General features: G+C 40.4%; 1 protein-coding gene across 3 annotated transcripts in view; it reads left to right on the forward strand.

Moving 5' to 3' along the window:
• Positions 1–17511, forward strand: part of htt (huntingtin) — a 164278-nt gene that overhangs the window by 97741 nt on the left and 49026 nt on the right. For all 3 annotated transcript variants that reach the window (XM_060926394.1, XM_060926395.1, XM_060926396.1), the window contains 8 exons: positions 2297–2553; positions 2642–2784; positions 2907–3117; positions 3320–3461; positions 12416–12595; positions 12806–12982; positions 15026–15102; positions 15238–15376. In XM_060926394.1, the coding sequence (XP_060782377.1) occupies positions 2297–2553; positions 2642–2784; positions 2907–3117; positions 3320–3461; positions 12416–12595; positions 12806–12982; positions 15026–15102; positions 15238–15376 (1326 nt within the window). The remainder of the gene's footprint in view (positions 1–2296; positions 2554–2641; positions 2785–2906; positions 3118–3319; positions 3462–12415; positions 12596–12805; positions 12983–15025; positions 15103–15237; positions 15377–17511) is intronic.

The following is a 17511-nucleotide window of genomic DNA, read 5'->3' on the forward strand; positions in this document are numbered from 1 at the left end:
GTTACCAAACTTGTACTTTGACAGTTTCATGAAAGTGTGCTCGTCTTCTGAAATCAAGTCCTCTGACAGTTTTTGCAGGAATTTTCTGAAACTTTGCAGAAGGCTTTGCTACATGTCGGTAATGCACGTATTACAATTTCATTCAGTTCGGTCACATTTCACCAGAGTTATGGCCCTTGATTACCAAACTTGTACTTTTGACAATTTTATGATTGGGTACTTTGGAAAAAAGTATTGAAAAAGGGTGTATTAAGCACTTGTAGCATAAATATAGTTGCCAGCGGAGGATATTGTGCTCTCAGAGCACTCTTGTTTTAATGAGTCCCACCCCACCCACCAAAAAAATCCCTTTTAAGAACGTCACCCTAATTCACCTAGGTAAATCTAGAATCACCTAGATGAATCCGGATTCACCCGATTTTCAAAAATCACCTGTAGCATTTATATTGTTTCCATCTTTGCATCTGCTGCTTTGCTAATCATCTGCTTTACATCTTTTATACTAATTACAACCCCGATTCCAAAAAAGTTGGGACAAAGTACAAATTGTTAATAAAAACGGAATGCAATAATTTACAAATCTCAAAAACTGATATTGTATTCACAATAGAACATAGACAACATATCAAATGTCGAAAGTGAGACATTTTGAAATTTCATGCCAAATATTGGCTCATTTGAAATTTCATGACAGCAACACATCTCAAAGTTGGGACAGGGGCAATAAGAGGCTGGAAAAGTTAAAGGTACAAAAAAGGAACAGCTGGAGGACCAAATTGCAACTCATTAGGTCAATTGGCAATAGGTCATTAACATGACTGGGTATAAAAAGAGCATCTTGGAATGGCAGCGGCTCTCAGAAGTAAAGATGGGGAGAGGATCACCAATCCCCCCTAATTCTGCGCCGACAAATAGTGGAGCAATATCAGAAAGGAGTTCGACAGTGTAAAATTGCAAAGAGTTTGAACATATCATCATCTACAGTGCATAATATCATCAAAAGATTCAGAGAATCTGGAAGAATCTCTGTGTGTAAGGGTCAAGGCCGGAAAACCACACTGGGTGCCTGTGATCTTCGGGCCCTTAGACGGCACTGCATCACATACAGGCATGCTTCTGTATTGGAAATCACAAAATGGGCTCAGGAATATTTCCAGAGAACATTATCTGTGAACACAATTCACCGTGCCATCCGCCGTTGCCAGCTAAAACTCTATAGTTCAAAGAAGAAGCCGTATCTAAACATGATCCAGAAGCGCAGACGTCTTCTCTGGGCCAAGGCTCATTTAAAATGGACTGGCAAAGTGGAAAACTGTTCTGTGGTCAGACGAATCAAAATTTGAAGTTCTTTATGGAAATCAGGGACGCCGTGTCATTCGGACTAAAGAGGAGAAGGACGACCCAAGTTGTTATCAGCACTCAGTTCAGAAGCCTGCATCTCTGATGGTATGGGGTTGCATTAGTGCGTGTGGCATGGGCAGCTTACACATCTGGAAAGACACCATCAATGCTGAAAGGTATATCCAGGTTCTAGAGCAACATATGCTCCCATCCAGACGACGTCTCTTTCAGGGAAGACCTTGCATTTTCCAACATGACAATGCCAAACCACATACTGCATCAATTACAGCATCATGGCTGCGTAGAAGAAGGGTCCGGGTACTGAACTGGCCAGCCTGCAGTCCAGATCTTTCACCCATAGAAAACATTTGGCGCATCATAAAACGGAAGATACGACAAAAAAGACGTAAGACAGTTAAGCAACTAGAATCCTACATTAGACAAGAATGGGTTAACATTCCTATCCCTAAACTTGAGCAACTTGTCTCCTCAGTCCCCAGACGTTTACAGACTGTTGTAAAGAGAAAAGGGGATGTCTCACAGTGGTAAACATGGCCTTGTCCCAACTTTTTTGAGATGTGGTGTTGTCATGAAATTTAAAATCACCTAATTTTTCTCTTTAAATGATACATTTTCTCAGTTTAAACATTTGATATGTCATCTATGTTCTATTCTGAATAAAATATGGAATTTTGAAACTTCCACATCATCGCATTCCGTTTTTATTTACAATTTGTACTTTGTCCCAACTTTTTTGGAATCGGGGTTGTACATCGTTTATATAATTTGTCCCAAATTAAGCTATTTGTCAGGCATCAAATATCTATCGTTTGCCATATTTATTATGTTATGTCTAATCGTACAGTATGTCATGCCTGAGTTCATGATGTTACTTTTCGGCATTTCTTGCTTGAGTGTTGTCTGTATTCACGATGCTCTTTTGTTCTTGCTGCAGATGTCCGTTGGCACAGTGCAGTTGTGGGTATCTGGGATCCTGGCCATCTTACGTGTGTTGATCTCGCAGTCAACAGAGGACATCATTCTGTGTCGCATTCAGGAGCTGTCTCTGTCTCCTTACCTTCTGTCCTGTGCTGCCATCTGCCGTCTCCACAACAACGATTCTTCTTCTCCAACTGCCCCGCCTGCTGCTGCTGATGATGCAGAGACCAATGGAGATCCACAGCGCTTCCTGCCTGAAGAAACATTCGCCAGGTGAGACTCTGTTTCTAAGGAAACATTTTTGGAGCCTGTTTGGAAAAACTCCTCCTCTCATTTTTCTTCATCTCTCTCTCTGTGTCAGATACCTTCTGCAGTTGGTAGGTGTACTGTTGGATGAAATCTCCAGTAAGCAGGTGAAGGTGGATATGTCTGAACAGCAACACACTTTCTACTGCCAGCAGTTGGGCACGCTCCTTATGTGTCTCATCCACATCTTCAAATCAGGTATATAACGAGCTCGTGTGTCATCCGCGTTTTTCGATTTCTTTATTCATCTTTGATTTGCTGTGCTATTGCAGTATTTGTCCCATAATCATCGCTTGCATCATCCTACGTGTTGTGTTCAGGAATGTTCCGGCGCATCACGGCTGCAGGCAGCCGGCTGCTGAAGGTGGAGGGGGCTGAGGGGGGGAATTTCTACACACTGGAAGGGCTTAATGGCCTGGTGGTGCAGCTCATCACCACGCACCCCTCACTGGTGCTGCTCTGGTGCCAGGTGCTCCTCATCATCAACTACACTAACTACACCTGGTGGTCCGAAGTGCACCAAACCCCCAAGTATGCTGGTCTTTCAAATACAGTTTATTTAAATTCAGATTAATAATAATTCAGATTAATTTGGCTCTAGGTTCTTCTAATGTTAAGATCCATGTGATGATGCAAAAATTGAGCAAACCCTATCTGTGTAATCATGTCAAGACCACATTATTCTTGCATTACCCATATATATACAATTTTTTTTTTTTTTTTTTGTCTCTAGGAGGCACAGTTTATCCAGCACGAAGTTGCTGAGCCCTCACTTGTCTGGAGAGGATGAGGAGCAGAGGCCTGAGGGAAAGCAGGCCATGTGTAACAGAGAGATTGTTCGCCGAGGAGCGCTTATTCTCTTCTGTGACTATGTGGTGAGTCTTATAGCTTGAGGCAGTTTAAGGGTGCTTCCACACCAAGCTAGTCCTTTGTTGTGTCCTAAATCAAAAAATATATAATATATATAATTTTTAATCTTAGTCTTAGCAGTGGGACTATACCTAGCTCATGGAAGACAGCACTGGTCCTTCCACTGTTAAAGGTCCCATGGCATGGTGGTTTGTTGATGCTTTAAACGGGCTCGTGGAGGTTTCCGGATGTTATATCCGCAGCCTTTCTCGAAATGAACCCTCGGCACGTAGATATAGCCTCCTGGGAGAAAGCCCCATTTCAGCGCTTTTCCCAGTGCGTCGTTTTGCTAATGAGAAGCAGGAGGCGGGGAAGGGTAGAGGGTGGGGGCGGGTCTTATCATTAATATTCATGACATGTAAACGTGTTACCTCTGATTGGCTAACAGCACTGTGACGCTACCTCCAGTGGGTCAGAACAAGCGGATGTGGGTGTCTTACTATGAGACAGAAGGAACAAACCACGAAGGGAAAAATACCGCGCGCTGACGTCATTAAGGTGCGACGCGAGGAAATAAAATAAATTCAACAGATGTTTGGGTTTTTACTGAACAAACAAACAAATAAAATGAACGAGTGACTTAAAAAAAAAGAATGTGGGTGTCTTTGTAAAAACTGCTTTGATTGGCTATTATAACAGAGCATGCTGCATGCTTTTTGGTTTTGTAGCGCAGAGTACCTGGCTAACTGCAGGAAGCGGTTAGCTGCACAGCTAATGTAGCCATTGCAAGGCTAACGTGGCACCGATTTTAAAACACGGCAAAACGACTTAACAGTTATACACTTACTTGTTCGGTGTTTGTTGCTGATGCGGCAGGGATGCTTGGTACGGACCCAGGCTTCAGTGACAGTTGATGTGCAAAACCTGCCCTGTACTGTCCCAAGTTGTGGAAACATTCATCAGGAAAATGCTTCTGACAAACATACACCGTCTTAGGTAGACTCGACGGCGTATTATTGGAGTAAATAAAATTAAGCCACTGCGTCTTCAGGGGCTCTCCCGTCGGCAGTAAAAACAGACTCCTTTCTGTGTTGTCACATCCATGTACAGCACAACTTCCATGTTTGGTGGCAACTTTTGAGCTGGGTGGGCAATCCATACAGTGGGTGGGAATCCGGGGGGGGGGGGGCGTGGGGATCATCTCCCTTGCTGACGTAGGCAAGGGAAGAGTTTATCAACGCGCCGTTTTGACGCGCCATTCTCAAATGTTGGGCATAGTTTGGTTTACACATTATGAAATTTCTAGCCACTGGGGTGACTTAAGAAGGTCAGAGGAACTCATTTTGACGTTAAAAAACCTCAGAAAGTGACAATTTCATGCCATGGGACCTTTAAAAGGTGGCGATCCCTCTATTTTAGATAACTACCGTCCCATTTCGAGGCTGTCTGTCACAGCTAAAGTTTTTGAATCTCTTGTAAATGAACAACTGAAGTGTTTTTTTTTAACAGAAAATAACATTTTAAGTTCCTCACAATCAGGTTTTAGACAAGGCCACAGCACAATAACTGCAGTTACATCTGTTACAAATGATATCATCACTGCCTTGGATAACAAAAAATCATGTGCAGCCCTTTTTGTTGACTTAACCAAAGCTTTTGACTCTGTAGACCATGGGCTTCTTCTACAGAGCCTGAAATGTATAGGTTGCAGTGATGGTGTATTGAACTGGTTCACTAATTATTTAACTGGGAGAACTCAGTGTGTGTCGGTCGAAAATTATAATTCTAAATATCTACAGGTGAAGATGGGTGTTCCTCAAGGATCCATTTTGGGGCCCATTTTGTTTTTCTATTTTTTTTATTAATAATCTCGGTGTAGGTTTAGAACCGGCTAAAGTTCACCTCTATGCAGATGATACAATTATCTACACCACAGCATCATCTGTTCAAAGGGCAGTAGATTCTTTACAGTCTTCTTTTAACACTCTGCAGGTCTCCCTTCTTAGGTTGAAATTGGTTTTGAATGCCAAAAAGACTAAATGTATGGTTTTAACACGCTCTCGATTAACTAATTTAAATGATGTTGTTTCAACACTAGATGGCAGTCATCTAGAGAGGGTTACCTGTTACAAATACCTAGGTATATGGCTTGATGATAAACTGTCCTTTGGCACCCACATAGTCTGTTAAAAAAGCTAAGGCCAAAGTTAGGTTTTTATTTTCGTTTGAAAAAATGTTTTCCTTTTGCTGCCAGAAAGAAACTAGTTCAAAGTACTTTTATGGCAGTTATAGACTATGGTGATATAATATCTGTCTGGGGAAACACCTACAAAACCACTCTGCAGCTGATATGTACAATACAGAAAAGAGCAATAAGGACAATTAACAAAACACGATACAGAGATCACACAAACTCACTATTCATAAAATCACATGTTGAAATTTATGGATCTGGTCAAATTCAGAACAGCACAAATAATGTACAAAGCGAGAAATAATCTATTGCCAAAAAATATACAAGGAATGTTTAGTGAGAGAGAGGGGGGATATAATCTAAGGGGAGACCTCAATTTTAAAAAACCAAAGGTTCGAACAAATATGAAAAGCATGTGCGTATCGAGCTGTGGGGTGACTTTATGGAACAGACTGGAGACAGAAATAAAACAAAGTGCAAATATAAATCTGTTTAAAAAAAGGTACAAAAAATATTTTTAAACAAGTATATAGAAGAGGAAGTATGTTAACGGAGGATGACGAGGGATAAATAGAATAGGGTTGATTGTTATATTAGAACTAACTTAGTATATGGTATATATTTATTTATGGGGATAGTTTATATCTTCATATTTACAGGGATAGGTATGTAGTATATATTTATTTTTGTAATTATATATTTATATAGATATTCATGAAGTGTATATATGGTATGTAATATATATTTTTGTAATTATATATTTATATAGATATTCATGAAGTGTATATATGGTATATATTTTTATAGGAGTATTAATGAAGTTTGGATTTCAGGGTAGTTAAAAAGGGGTGGGAAATTAAAACAGTACTGTACTTCTTCCCACTCCTTTTCGAGCAATGTGCGGTGTATTGTAATGTCTTAGCTCTTTATGTATTTTATTTATTAACTTTTTTTGTCACTTTCCTGTTTTCTTTCTTTTGTATGTACAAATAGTTACTTTTTTTTATACATGTTCGAAATAAAATAAATTCATTCATTCAATATATATGCATGCTGGCACATCCCTTCTGAAAAAGTTGGATGTGGTGTACCATTCTGCCCTGCACTTTATAACGGGGGCAAACGCAAGGACGCATCACTGTAACCTTTATCATATGGTTCAGTGGACATCTCTGTCTATAAGAAGGAAAAGTCATATTTTAATATTTGTTGCAAAAGCTATCTTAGGTAAGTTGCCGTTCTATATATCTAGTCTGCTTGTATGGCGTACTTGCACTTATAGCACTCGTGCATCAGAGAAAATACTTTTTCAAATTCCAATGTCACGAACAGAACTTGGTAAAACAGCCTTCTGTGCATATGCACCGTGTGCTTGGAATGAGCTACCAAATACACTAACACTACGTTCAGACTGAAACGACCCATATCCGATTTGTTGTGAAATCCGATTTTTTTGTTAGGCCGTTCACATTACCAATTATATGAGACTTGTATGCGATCTCCAATATGAACGGAAAACGACCCAAAAGTGTCCCGCATGCGCAAATTGACACGTAATAAGCACATCTACGTAATGCGTAAACAAAAAAAAAAAGCGCACTCTTCAAGTTTGCAAGTAAAGCATGGAGATGAGGCGAGACCTGGCGATGTGGTTTTTGTGGCGGCGGCGGAACTCACACAATAATCTGATTAATGTGGGCAGCAGACTAATGAGACCGAAGGTGTCAAATTACTGGAAATTTCCAGAACAATCTTATCTTGTAATACAGGATGATTTAACATCCAGGTCCCTAACAAATCCACCATTAGCTTGATCAATTCTATATAAGTCTATTTAAATTCTGAAAACTGTACAAATGTTGTTGTTTTCCACCAAAGAGGCGGGATTAGCCAATGCAGAATAGTGACGTTTGTCTCTTGTTGATGACGTGTAGGTCGCATGAATGCGACCTGTCCGGTCAGACTGCAGTCGCATGTGAAGATATCGGATATGCATCGGATTTAGGACCACATATCCAAGCGGCCTGGGTCGCATGTGAAAAAATCGGATCTGTGTCGTTCAGATTGTCAATAACAAATCGGATACAGGTCGCATATGGGCAAAAAAATCGGATATGGGTCGTTTCAGGGTGCAGTCTGAACGTAGTCTAAATCTTGTGACAATACCTTCTATTGCATTTTTTTTAAAATTGTTTAAAGTCCGTACTTACAGAAGAGTGCCATTGTTTTTAATCAAGCCTACTGCTTCTTCATTTTATACTACTTATGTTTCATTTCTTTTTTGCTCTGTGTTCTGTGTGTGATTGACTATTTTGTCCTGGTGTTTTGGTTTGTTAGTCTGTATTTCTTGTATGAAACTTTTAAGTCGCTATCTTGGCCAGGACTCCCTGGAAGACGAGATATTGTATCTCAATGGGACCTTCCTGGTAAAACATGAGATAAATAAATAAAAAAATATATAGAGCTGAAAACAACTCCTAAAACTATTTTATTGATTGGTCAGAAATGCATTATGGTAACATGAACGCTAAATAAAACCTCATCCAAGCACAGAGAACGTGGAGCTGGTGTTAAATAAATACTATTAACTAGTTTTCTCTTTTTGTCCATTTTTCCAAATATTCATAACGGATCACATTTCCGGAGTCGTCGAGGTCTGTCTTTTGGCTCGGTGTAGCAGCTCGTGTTGAAAAAAAAAAAAATGCTGCTTGTAATACACATTTGGTTCATTTCATGCATTTGAGTTGAATCCGAGTCAGATCACTTTCTCACTGCGACTGAAGCGACTGAACCATGCTAGTGGATCAGAACTACTCGAAATTTGTTTTGAAGATTTTAAAGGGGGCGGAAAAAAAGGCATCTGCTTATCTGAAGACATGCATTCCCATCCTCCCTTCCTCTTGTAAACTGGTGTAATTGTAATTGTCATGTAATCTGCATTATTTTCTATGACACAATAATTCTTGCCTGTCGTATGTTAAAGCTTACTTAAATTTGTTTTTTATTCCCCACCCAAATGAAGTTAGGCGGGGGATATATAGTAGAAACAGGTTCCGGCTGTCCGGTCACGTTTTTAGTTCCGGGCCATATCTTTAAAACCAGGGCTTTGAACCAGAATTTTTTTCCTATTGGTTCGTTCCGAACAGAAACAGAATTTTAACGTTTCCGGTTTTGGGTTCCACCATTAAATAGACGTTCCCGAACCGGTTAGAACAAAAAAATTTAGTTCCCGGAACGGTTAATTACGTTCCCTGCCAGCTGTTTAACAAATGGCTATAAAATTGTCTCTGTCTCATCCAGCTTAAGCCAAATGTAGGCTAATTCTATTACAACCTTCATTAAATAAGACAAGAAATAATTCAAAACAATTATTATTTCAAATGTTGGCGATTTGGATTCTCAGTATGTCTTCCCATCTACACAAACAGAAAAAGTGCCAAAAATGAGAGATAATTCGTTTAGTGTGTTACCAAAGGCTAGTCAGGCCCTGTGCATTGATAGGCTAACAGAGGTTAACGTCATTTAATGTTCGCGAGCCTCTCATTAACGTGGACAAATATATTGATATCGTGTTTGAAATTGACGTTTTTGAATAACGATAGACTGCAATATTTACCTCTTATTTAAGATGTGGAGACGTGATAGTAGTCCCCCCTCCCGCTCTCTCCATTCAGTCAGTCAGCGAACGTCACACAGGAAGTGAACCTCAGCGGGTCATAGAAACTTGCGCAGGAGAAGAATGACTTTTTTATTTGTAGGCTACGGAAACTTTGAGGAACGAAATAAAAACCGGTATTAACTGGTTACCATTATTTTTAATAAGCGTTTCTGTTCCGGAACATAAAAAATAATAAAGTTTCTGGTTTCGTTTCTGTTCCATGTGAAATAGAAAAAGTTCCCGGTTTTCGTTTTCGTTCCTTGAACCGGTTCAAAGCCCTCTTTAAAACTACTGAAGATATCTTCATGAAACTTTATATACATATCAAGCAGCATGTGAATTGGTGCCTTTTGCTATTTTTTATTTTTTGAAGGAAAAAAAAGTATTTTTTTTTTTTAGTGCTGTCAAGCGATTAAAATATTTAATCGCGATTAATGTCGCGACTGTCATAGTTAACTCGCGATTAATCGCAATTTAATCGCACGTTTTTGTCACATGAAAAACCATTGTAATTCTCTTATCAGCATAAAAAAGTGAATGGGCTTGCTTTGTACCAATGTTTTTTTTTTTTTTTTTATTGCAGAGCATAACACGTCTTGTCACAGCCACTGACATCCATAACTTCCATATTAGATGAGAAAACCAAGGGATGAAAAATAGTGCATATCACTGTGAAAATAAAAAAAGTTTTATTTTACTCTTCATTAGTTTCTTTTGAAGAGAAGTATTTGTCATAAAAGAAGAAAAAAACAGATAAAAATAAAAACATTCATCATACGTTCAAAAACGTTCATCATAGTGTGGCACTCTATTCTCTAATTCTCACTGCTTATAACTCTAGACCTACCCGGTGGAGATGAGCTGGGAAACTGAAGACTGAAGGAACAGTATTGAAAAGTATTTTTCCAGTCTCACCTGTGAAAGGTAATCCCATGTGATCTCGTTTGGACGGTAAACCTGTTGGTACAGTTAAACGCAGCACATGAATGAGGCGTCTTTATTCTCAGCTACTGTCTAGACGCTATACCAGAGACAGTTGAAGAATCTCCACTTTGCCCCATCCAATATGGCGGTGAGGATGTTTATATGTCTATGCCTTTCTCCATCACTCACACGTACTCTTATTGAAGCAGCGCGCGACAAGCCTCAGCAGGAACTACGGGTGACTCGCAGGGCCAAATTAGAATTTGCGTTAACGGCACTATTTTTTTTTAATCGCGATAAATTGAGATCGCGTTAACGCGTTATCGCGTTAACTTTGACAGCACTATATTTTTCAAATTTTTACGTACAAAATAGATTTTGACTTAGTTTCTAAGAGCAATGCTCGTTTCCTGAGCATATATCCAAAACTTTTCATGATACGTATTTGAAACTTGGTGTACATGTTAACAAGGTGATGTACTGTAGATGTGCCTTTTCATATTAAGAAATTTAAATTTTTCATGTTTCCATGGAAACAATTTCAGGGTTAGTCTTCAGGGTAGGTTGTGTTTCCGGAGCAGAACTTGAAAACTATGGTCTTGAAAGTTGGTATACGTGTTGATTAAGTAATGTATATGTGCGTTTTGATACTAAGAAATGTGAGGAAATTTTAATTCTTAGCTCACATGGACCAAAGGTCCGGTGAGTTTATGCCATGGGCTGCTGAGGTCAGTGTAAAGAGTTAGGGTTGGTTTCCTGCAGCAGAACTTGAAAAATGTGACAAATAATATTTTTGAAACTTGGTATATAGGGCGGGGGATATAGATGACTGTCATCTTGTTTAATTAGTTTTTTCAGATTTTTTTTTTTTAACCGGTTTCTTAAAAGTATTCTGCAAAGACATTCCATGTAATGACAACTTTTACACATTGACCAGTCTGCACACTTGAGATGAATTTCCCCTTAAATAATTTAATCATAAACAACAATCTCTAGCAGCTTGAGTTCTACAATTTTTAACTCTACAATATAGTGTAACCCCCCGAGTTTTTCTTTCACACTTTACAGTCAGTGCGTTTACATGCACATCCAAATCGAGCTACTGTCGGTAATCGAGCTAAGGGTCCCAGCAGGGGTGCCAGAGAAATCCAATCCTACATGCACACAAGGAAATCGAGCTATTGTGTGAGGTACATTGTGCACCCGAGCCACAGGTGGCGCTACACGCCCCATCGTGTTGGTACACTTCCGGTTGTCGTCATGAAGAAGAGCTATTCAGGAGTATAAACAAAGTTATCAGCAGTGTTGCCAGATACTGCTGACATTTTCCAGCCCAAAACATGTTCAAATCCGCCAAAATGCACTTAAAACCGCCCAATCTGGCAACACTGGCAGTTCCGTGTTCACAAGTTCCGTGCTCAAGCTGTTAGGCTTGCTCTAACAGACTGTATGGCTACAAACTGTCCTGCGCAGACCACTGTTTTGTAAGACAACTTATTTTGCACAATTGTATATTTTTCTAAAGTCCATTTTTTGCTTACAAAAAAATATGTATTTTTTTGCTTACAATTTAACTTATGTCTTAATAAACACACAAAAAGTTCACTTGTTTTGTTTTTATTGACATTCTTCAGATGTTGGACACGTGTGTATGTATGTGTGTATATATATATATATATATATATATATATATATATACACACACACACAAATACAATTACTTGTTTATGTACACAATTCACAGCTATGCAACAGCTGTACAGATGTATTTGGTGATACAGTAAGTGAGCTAAATTTTAACAGTGCAAACAATGCCACAAAAAGAAAAGATTCATGCCGTTGTCATGATTCGTTGTCATGCCGACTGAGGCTGTTGTGTTTCCCTTGTGGTCTCGTCACTTCCGGAAGGGGCAGTGCTGAAGTAAGTAGCTCGAATACGTAGCTCAATAGGGTATACATGCACTAAGTAGTTCGGCAGAAATCGCATAATCTAGGTCGTGTAGCTCGATTCCGAGAAATCAAGTTCGGTTCAATTTCAGCCGAATTAAGGTGTATACATGGCATTTTGAACTTCGATTTCAGTCGAGCAACGGCAGAAATTCGATTCTCTCTATGTGCATGTAAACGCACTGAGTGTCTCACTTGGAAACTCTTGCACTTACTCATACAGTCTTACCCTCGTTCTCTCTCCCTGTGCATCTTAGTGTCAGAACCTGCATGATTCAGAACATCTGACGTGGCTGACTGTGAACCATGTGAGGGATTTGATCAGTCTGTCCCATGAGCCGCCCGTGCAGGACTTCATCAGTGCAGTGCACCGCAATTCTGCAGCCAGCGGCCTGTTCATTCAGGCCATCCAGTCCCGCTGTGACAATCTCTCTACTGTACGTCACACACACAAATGCTGTACACACCCAACAGCCAGTGACCTCATCATTTTAGGCTGTCCAGTCTTTATTCGTTCAATGTGGTAGTGAGACATTAGGAATGAGTCGGTAATGAGACTTTCCTGTGTTTTCTGTTGTCCGAAACACACCCAATAACTCTTCTCTTTCTCTCTCTCTCGCGCGCTGTCTTCCTCTTTTTCTGTGCAGCCGGTGATGCTGAAGAAGACTCTGCAGTGTCTGGAGGGAATTCATCTGAGTCAGTCTGGAGCTCTGCTCATGCTTTATGTGGACAAGTTGTTGAACACGCCCTTCCGTGTGCTGGCCCGCATGGTGGACACACTCGCCTGCAGACGAGTGGAAATGCTGCTTGCTGAGACTTTACAGGTCGGGGAAACACGCAAACACACACGCTCCCGATATCATGCACAACAGTTCAAATGACACTTTTATACTTTGGAACACTGAAGCATGGGAGAAAGTTCATAATTATTGTGATGTGGTCACTTGTCAATGAAGGATGCGATCACTTGGAAAGAACCATCACTAAACTGTTAGCCTTTACTTAAACAGTGATGCTGCAGTCTCTACCTCAAACTAAATGAAGTTTCGCTTTGTCACTATTTCACATAATTCTGTTTTGTGGCTCGGCAATATTAACAATCAATATTATTATTATTACAATAGCCCCGCTCCAAAGGAGGGGTATACTGGTTTACCGCTGTCTGTCCGTCCAAAACACCCTTTTTGTCAGCAACCACAAATCATAGCCACTTGGTATCAAGCTTCAGCTTGGGGTTCTATACCGTGTATACCATTTTCAGGTCTGTCGCACATAGACTTCCTGTTTACCGACTGAATGTATTTACGAAACACACAGCGTGGATTTATAAAATTTTCGTAACATTTTTCTCAGCGACTACAAATCACACCTGCTTGATATTTGGTAGCGAGCTTCAGCTTGGGGTTCTATACCGTGTATACCGTTTTCAGGTCTGTCGCACATCGACTTCCTGTTTACCGACTGAATGTATTTACGAAACACACAGCGTGGATTTATAAAATTTTCGTAACATTTTTCTCAGCGACTACAAATCACACCTGCTTGATATTTGGTAGCGAGCTTCAGCTTGGGGTTCTATACCGTGTATACCGTTTTCAGGTCTGTCGCACATCGACTTCCTGTTTACCGACTGAATGTATTTACGAAACACACAGCGTGGATTTACAAAATTTTCGTAACATTTTTCTCAGCGACTACAAATCACACCTGCTTGATATTTGGTAGCGAGCTTCAGCTTGGGGTTCTACACCGTGTATACCATTTTCAGGTCTGTCGCACATCGACTTCCTGTTTACCGACTGAATGTATTTATGAAACACACAGCGTGGATTTACAAAATTTTCATAACATTTTTCTATGTTAGAAACACCTCATGGATGCACTGGGACGCATCCTCAGTGATGTATCCTGGGGTCCTCGGGTGTTTTGGGTCTCGCAACATCATACACCCTCACCCAGGCGACCCAGCCGGGGTTGATCAAGCCCTGACTTGCGTCCCAGTAGCAGTCCACGGATCACCCCTTTTAATCCAAAGCCACCGTGTGGCTTTCTCTGCGGCTTCGCTTGCGGATGCAGTGGCCCTCTTCTTAGCTGCTCCTATAATGCCCAAGCGGCTCAGGACTTTGCAGAGGGAGTGCCCTGCAAAACCCCTACAGCCGACTTCTATGGGCTCGTAGAAGGTTCTCCAACCTCTCTCCCTGCACTCCTCCACCAGCTCCTGGTACTTGGCTCTTTTCCTCTCATTGGCCTCCTCAAGATGCTCTTCCCCAGGGAACTGTTAGTTCCAGAATGATGGTGTTTTGAAGCCTCAGATGTTATCACCACGTCTGGACGGAGAGTTGTTGCTGCCACATATTGGGGAAACCTCAGCTGCTTTCCTAGGTCGGCCTGCAGCTGCCAGTCATTTGCCATGTGGAGGAGGCCTGTTATATGTTGGCGTGCTCGGGGTTTCTCTCCAGCTTTTACGAAGGAGACTGCCTTCTTTGGGGCATGATGAGTTTTCTCAGTAACTACAATTCACACCTGCTTGATATTTGGTAGCGAGCTTCAGCTTGGGGTTCTATACCATGTTTACCGTTTTCAGGTCTGTCGCACATCGACTTCCTGTTTACCGACTTAATGTATTTACGAAACATACAGCGTGGATTTACAAAATTTTTGTAGCATTTTTCTCAGTAACTAAAAATCACACCTGCTTGATTCATGATAAGTGTTCTATTCTTTCGATTGCTTGCATTCTGATACAAGTGAGAGTGGGGGGGGGGATACGCAGTAGCTCACAGTTGATCTTGTTACAAATTGAATTACAAATAAATGAAATGCGCTGATGCTGATCTTCAGTTTCCTTGTCTCTCTTTCCTCTGTAGAATAGCATAGCTCAGCTGCCAGTGGAGGAGCTGGACAGGATCCAACAGTACCTCCAGACCAGTGGCCTAGCTCAGAGGTAATTCTGTGTTTTTCGTGATTTTCTTGTGGTGTCTCCATGCACTTAATAATTAATTTACTGTTGTGTGGGTCTCACTGTTTATACAGAAGCAAACGGCCTGCTGTTGACCCATTTTGTCGTCCCTTTTCGCAGGCATCAGAGGTTCTACTCCTTGTTAGACAGGTTTAGAGCCACTGTTGCAGAGGAAACCACAAGCCCCTCCCTTCCCATTACATCACACCCGCTGGACGGGAATCCACCCCCTGCCCCAGAGAGCGTCACGGCCAGTAAGGTGAGATTTGTCACAGGGTTCATAGCACTGACCTGATATGATGCTTTATTGTGTCATTTTCTGTAACAGCAGCGTTTACAAGATTTACAGGCTCTAATTCAAATTATAGATTTATTTTAATGCACTCGTTCTACATTATCATTTATATAGCAAAAACCTTTTCGCAGGGAAATGTATAGTGGACACTTCATAAACTACAACTAAAAATACACGTATCGAATAAAAATGTGTTATTTAACAAAGACGTATAATTGTTAACATGGTGAAGCCTTTTCATAGGAGATGCTTAACATTCATGGAAGGAGTTTCCAGTGTCAGAGCTGTGTAACAGTTAGTAGGTTTCCTCCATGAAAGAGTCTTCAGAACAGAGAATTTGCTTTACGTGGGTTTCCTCCGGGTGCTCCGGTTTCCCCCACAGTCCAAAGACATGCAGTCAGGTTAACGTGGGGCGGCCTTGGGCTGAAGTGCCCTTGAGCGAAAAACAAAATGGAAAAACAAAATGGCGGCGCGTTTTGCTGAACCAACCGAGGACGAAATAAAAACTCTACTCCAGTGGTTCTCAAACTTTTTATACTCTGTACCACCTGAGAAAATATTGAGCTCTCTGAGTACCACCATGATGACCAACATTATAATATAGCAGCATAGGCCTTCCCTATTAACTTCAGCCACACAGGAGAGATGTTTATTCCTTATTATGGTTATTTATTGATAGCTGTTAACACCGAATCAGACATTTACAACTCTGTCCAACAATTCTCACATACTCCTACATACACAGCGCAATACACACTCAAATTGCAACTGAATGAAAATGGCACAGAGCCATACAGTACATATTCGACCTCTACAAAATTATGCTCCTAATCTGGCCCACAAGTAACACAAACATCAAGTCTTTTTTTCTCAGCAGAAGATATGTGAAACATCAAACATCTCAGCACAAAAAAAGGAAAAAAAAAAGAATCCTGAAGACTTGCATTGCCACAAAAATGTAAAAGCCAGACATAATTTTTCACATTCTCACACGTAGCTACACATTTCTTTTGAAACGTTGTATTTATTATGCACTGTATGTTTCAGGGTTTTTTTTTTTTTTTTTAGCTGAAAATGTTAATGCGAAAATATGACTTTCCCCTGCGTACCACCAGAGAGCGCTGGCGTACCACCGGTGGTACACGTACCACAGTTTGAGAACCACTGCTCTACTCCAAAACAAAACTCCCCCAAAAATACAAAAAATAAAGTGACAAAATATGGAAAGTGGATATTATAAAGAAGAAGAAATCTTTATCTGTCACATGCACACTTCAAGCACACTGAAATTCATCTATTTGAAAACTGTGCTTTACGATTTCTCCGTAACAGCTGTTAATATCTGTTTAGTATAAATATGCAGGTGATTTATAGGAAATCGCACGTGTTGATTGGTCGAGAAACTCGGACTATTTCTCAGTAATCCCCTCGAGCGACTTGGCAAAATGGCGGCCAGTCGCTTCGTCACCGTAAGTGAGGAAGAATTACAAATTATGAAAGAAAACGCCGTTCCTAAAAGCACTAAAGATACTCCAGCGTTTGCTCTAAAACTATTCAAAGGTAAGGTGGAATTGTGATTTATTTTATCGATTTCAAAACTAAAGATTTTGTGACTCGGCGTAGATAAGTGACACAAGTCTGCTCATGCTTTTATTACATTTGCGTGCCGCTTTTGAAGTTTGAAAATTGTTTTAATAATATTTTTTTTTAAATAATCACCTGTGCATTTCTACTAAAACAATTATCCGCCTTGATTGTTCTATCCACATTCACTGGATATGAGCAATCGCGCGCTCTGATTGATTGGTTAATCTACTACTAGGCTGTCAGCTCATATACCGTGAGTAGAGAAAAACAAAATGGCGGCGCGTTTTGCTGAACCAACCAAGGACGAAATAAAAACTCTACTCCAAAACGAAACTCCCCCAAAAATACAAAAAATAAAGCGTCAAAATATGGAATGAAAGTGGATATTACGTATAAAGAAGAAGAAATCTTTGTCACATGCACACTTCAAGCACACTGAAATTCATCCTCTGCATTTAACCCATCTGAAGCAGTGAACACATGCGCACGCACCCAGAGCAGTGGGCAGCCAC

The sequence above is a fragment of the Neoarius graeffei genome, chromosome 7 (genome assembly GCF_027579695.1).
Source record: "Neoarius graeffei isolate fNeoGra1 chromosome 7, fNeoGra1.pri, whole genome shotgun sequence".
In the NCBI taxonomy this organism is placed as follows: domain Eukaryota; kingdom Metazoa; phylum Chordata; class Actinopteri; order Siluriformes; family Ariidae; genus Neoarius; species Neoarius graeffei.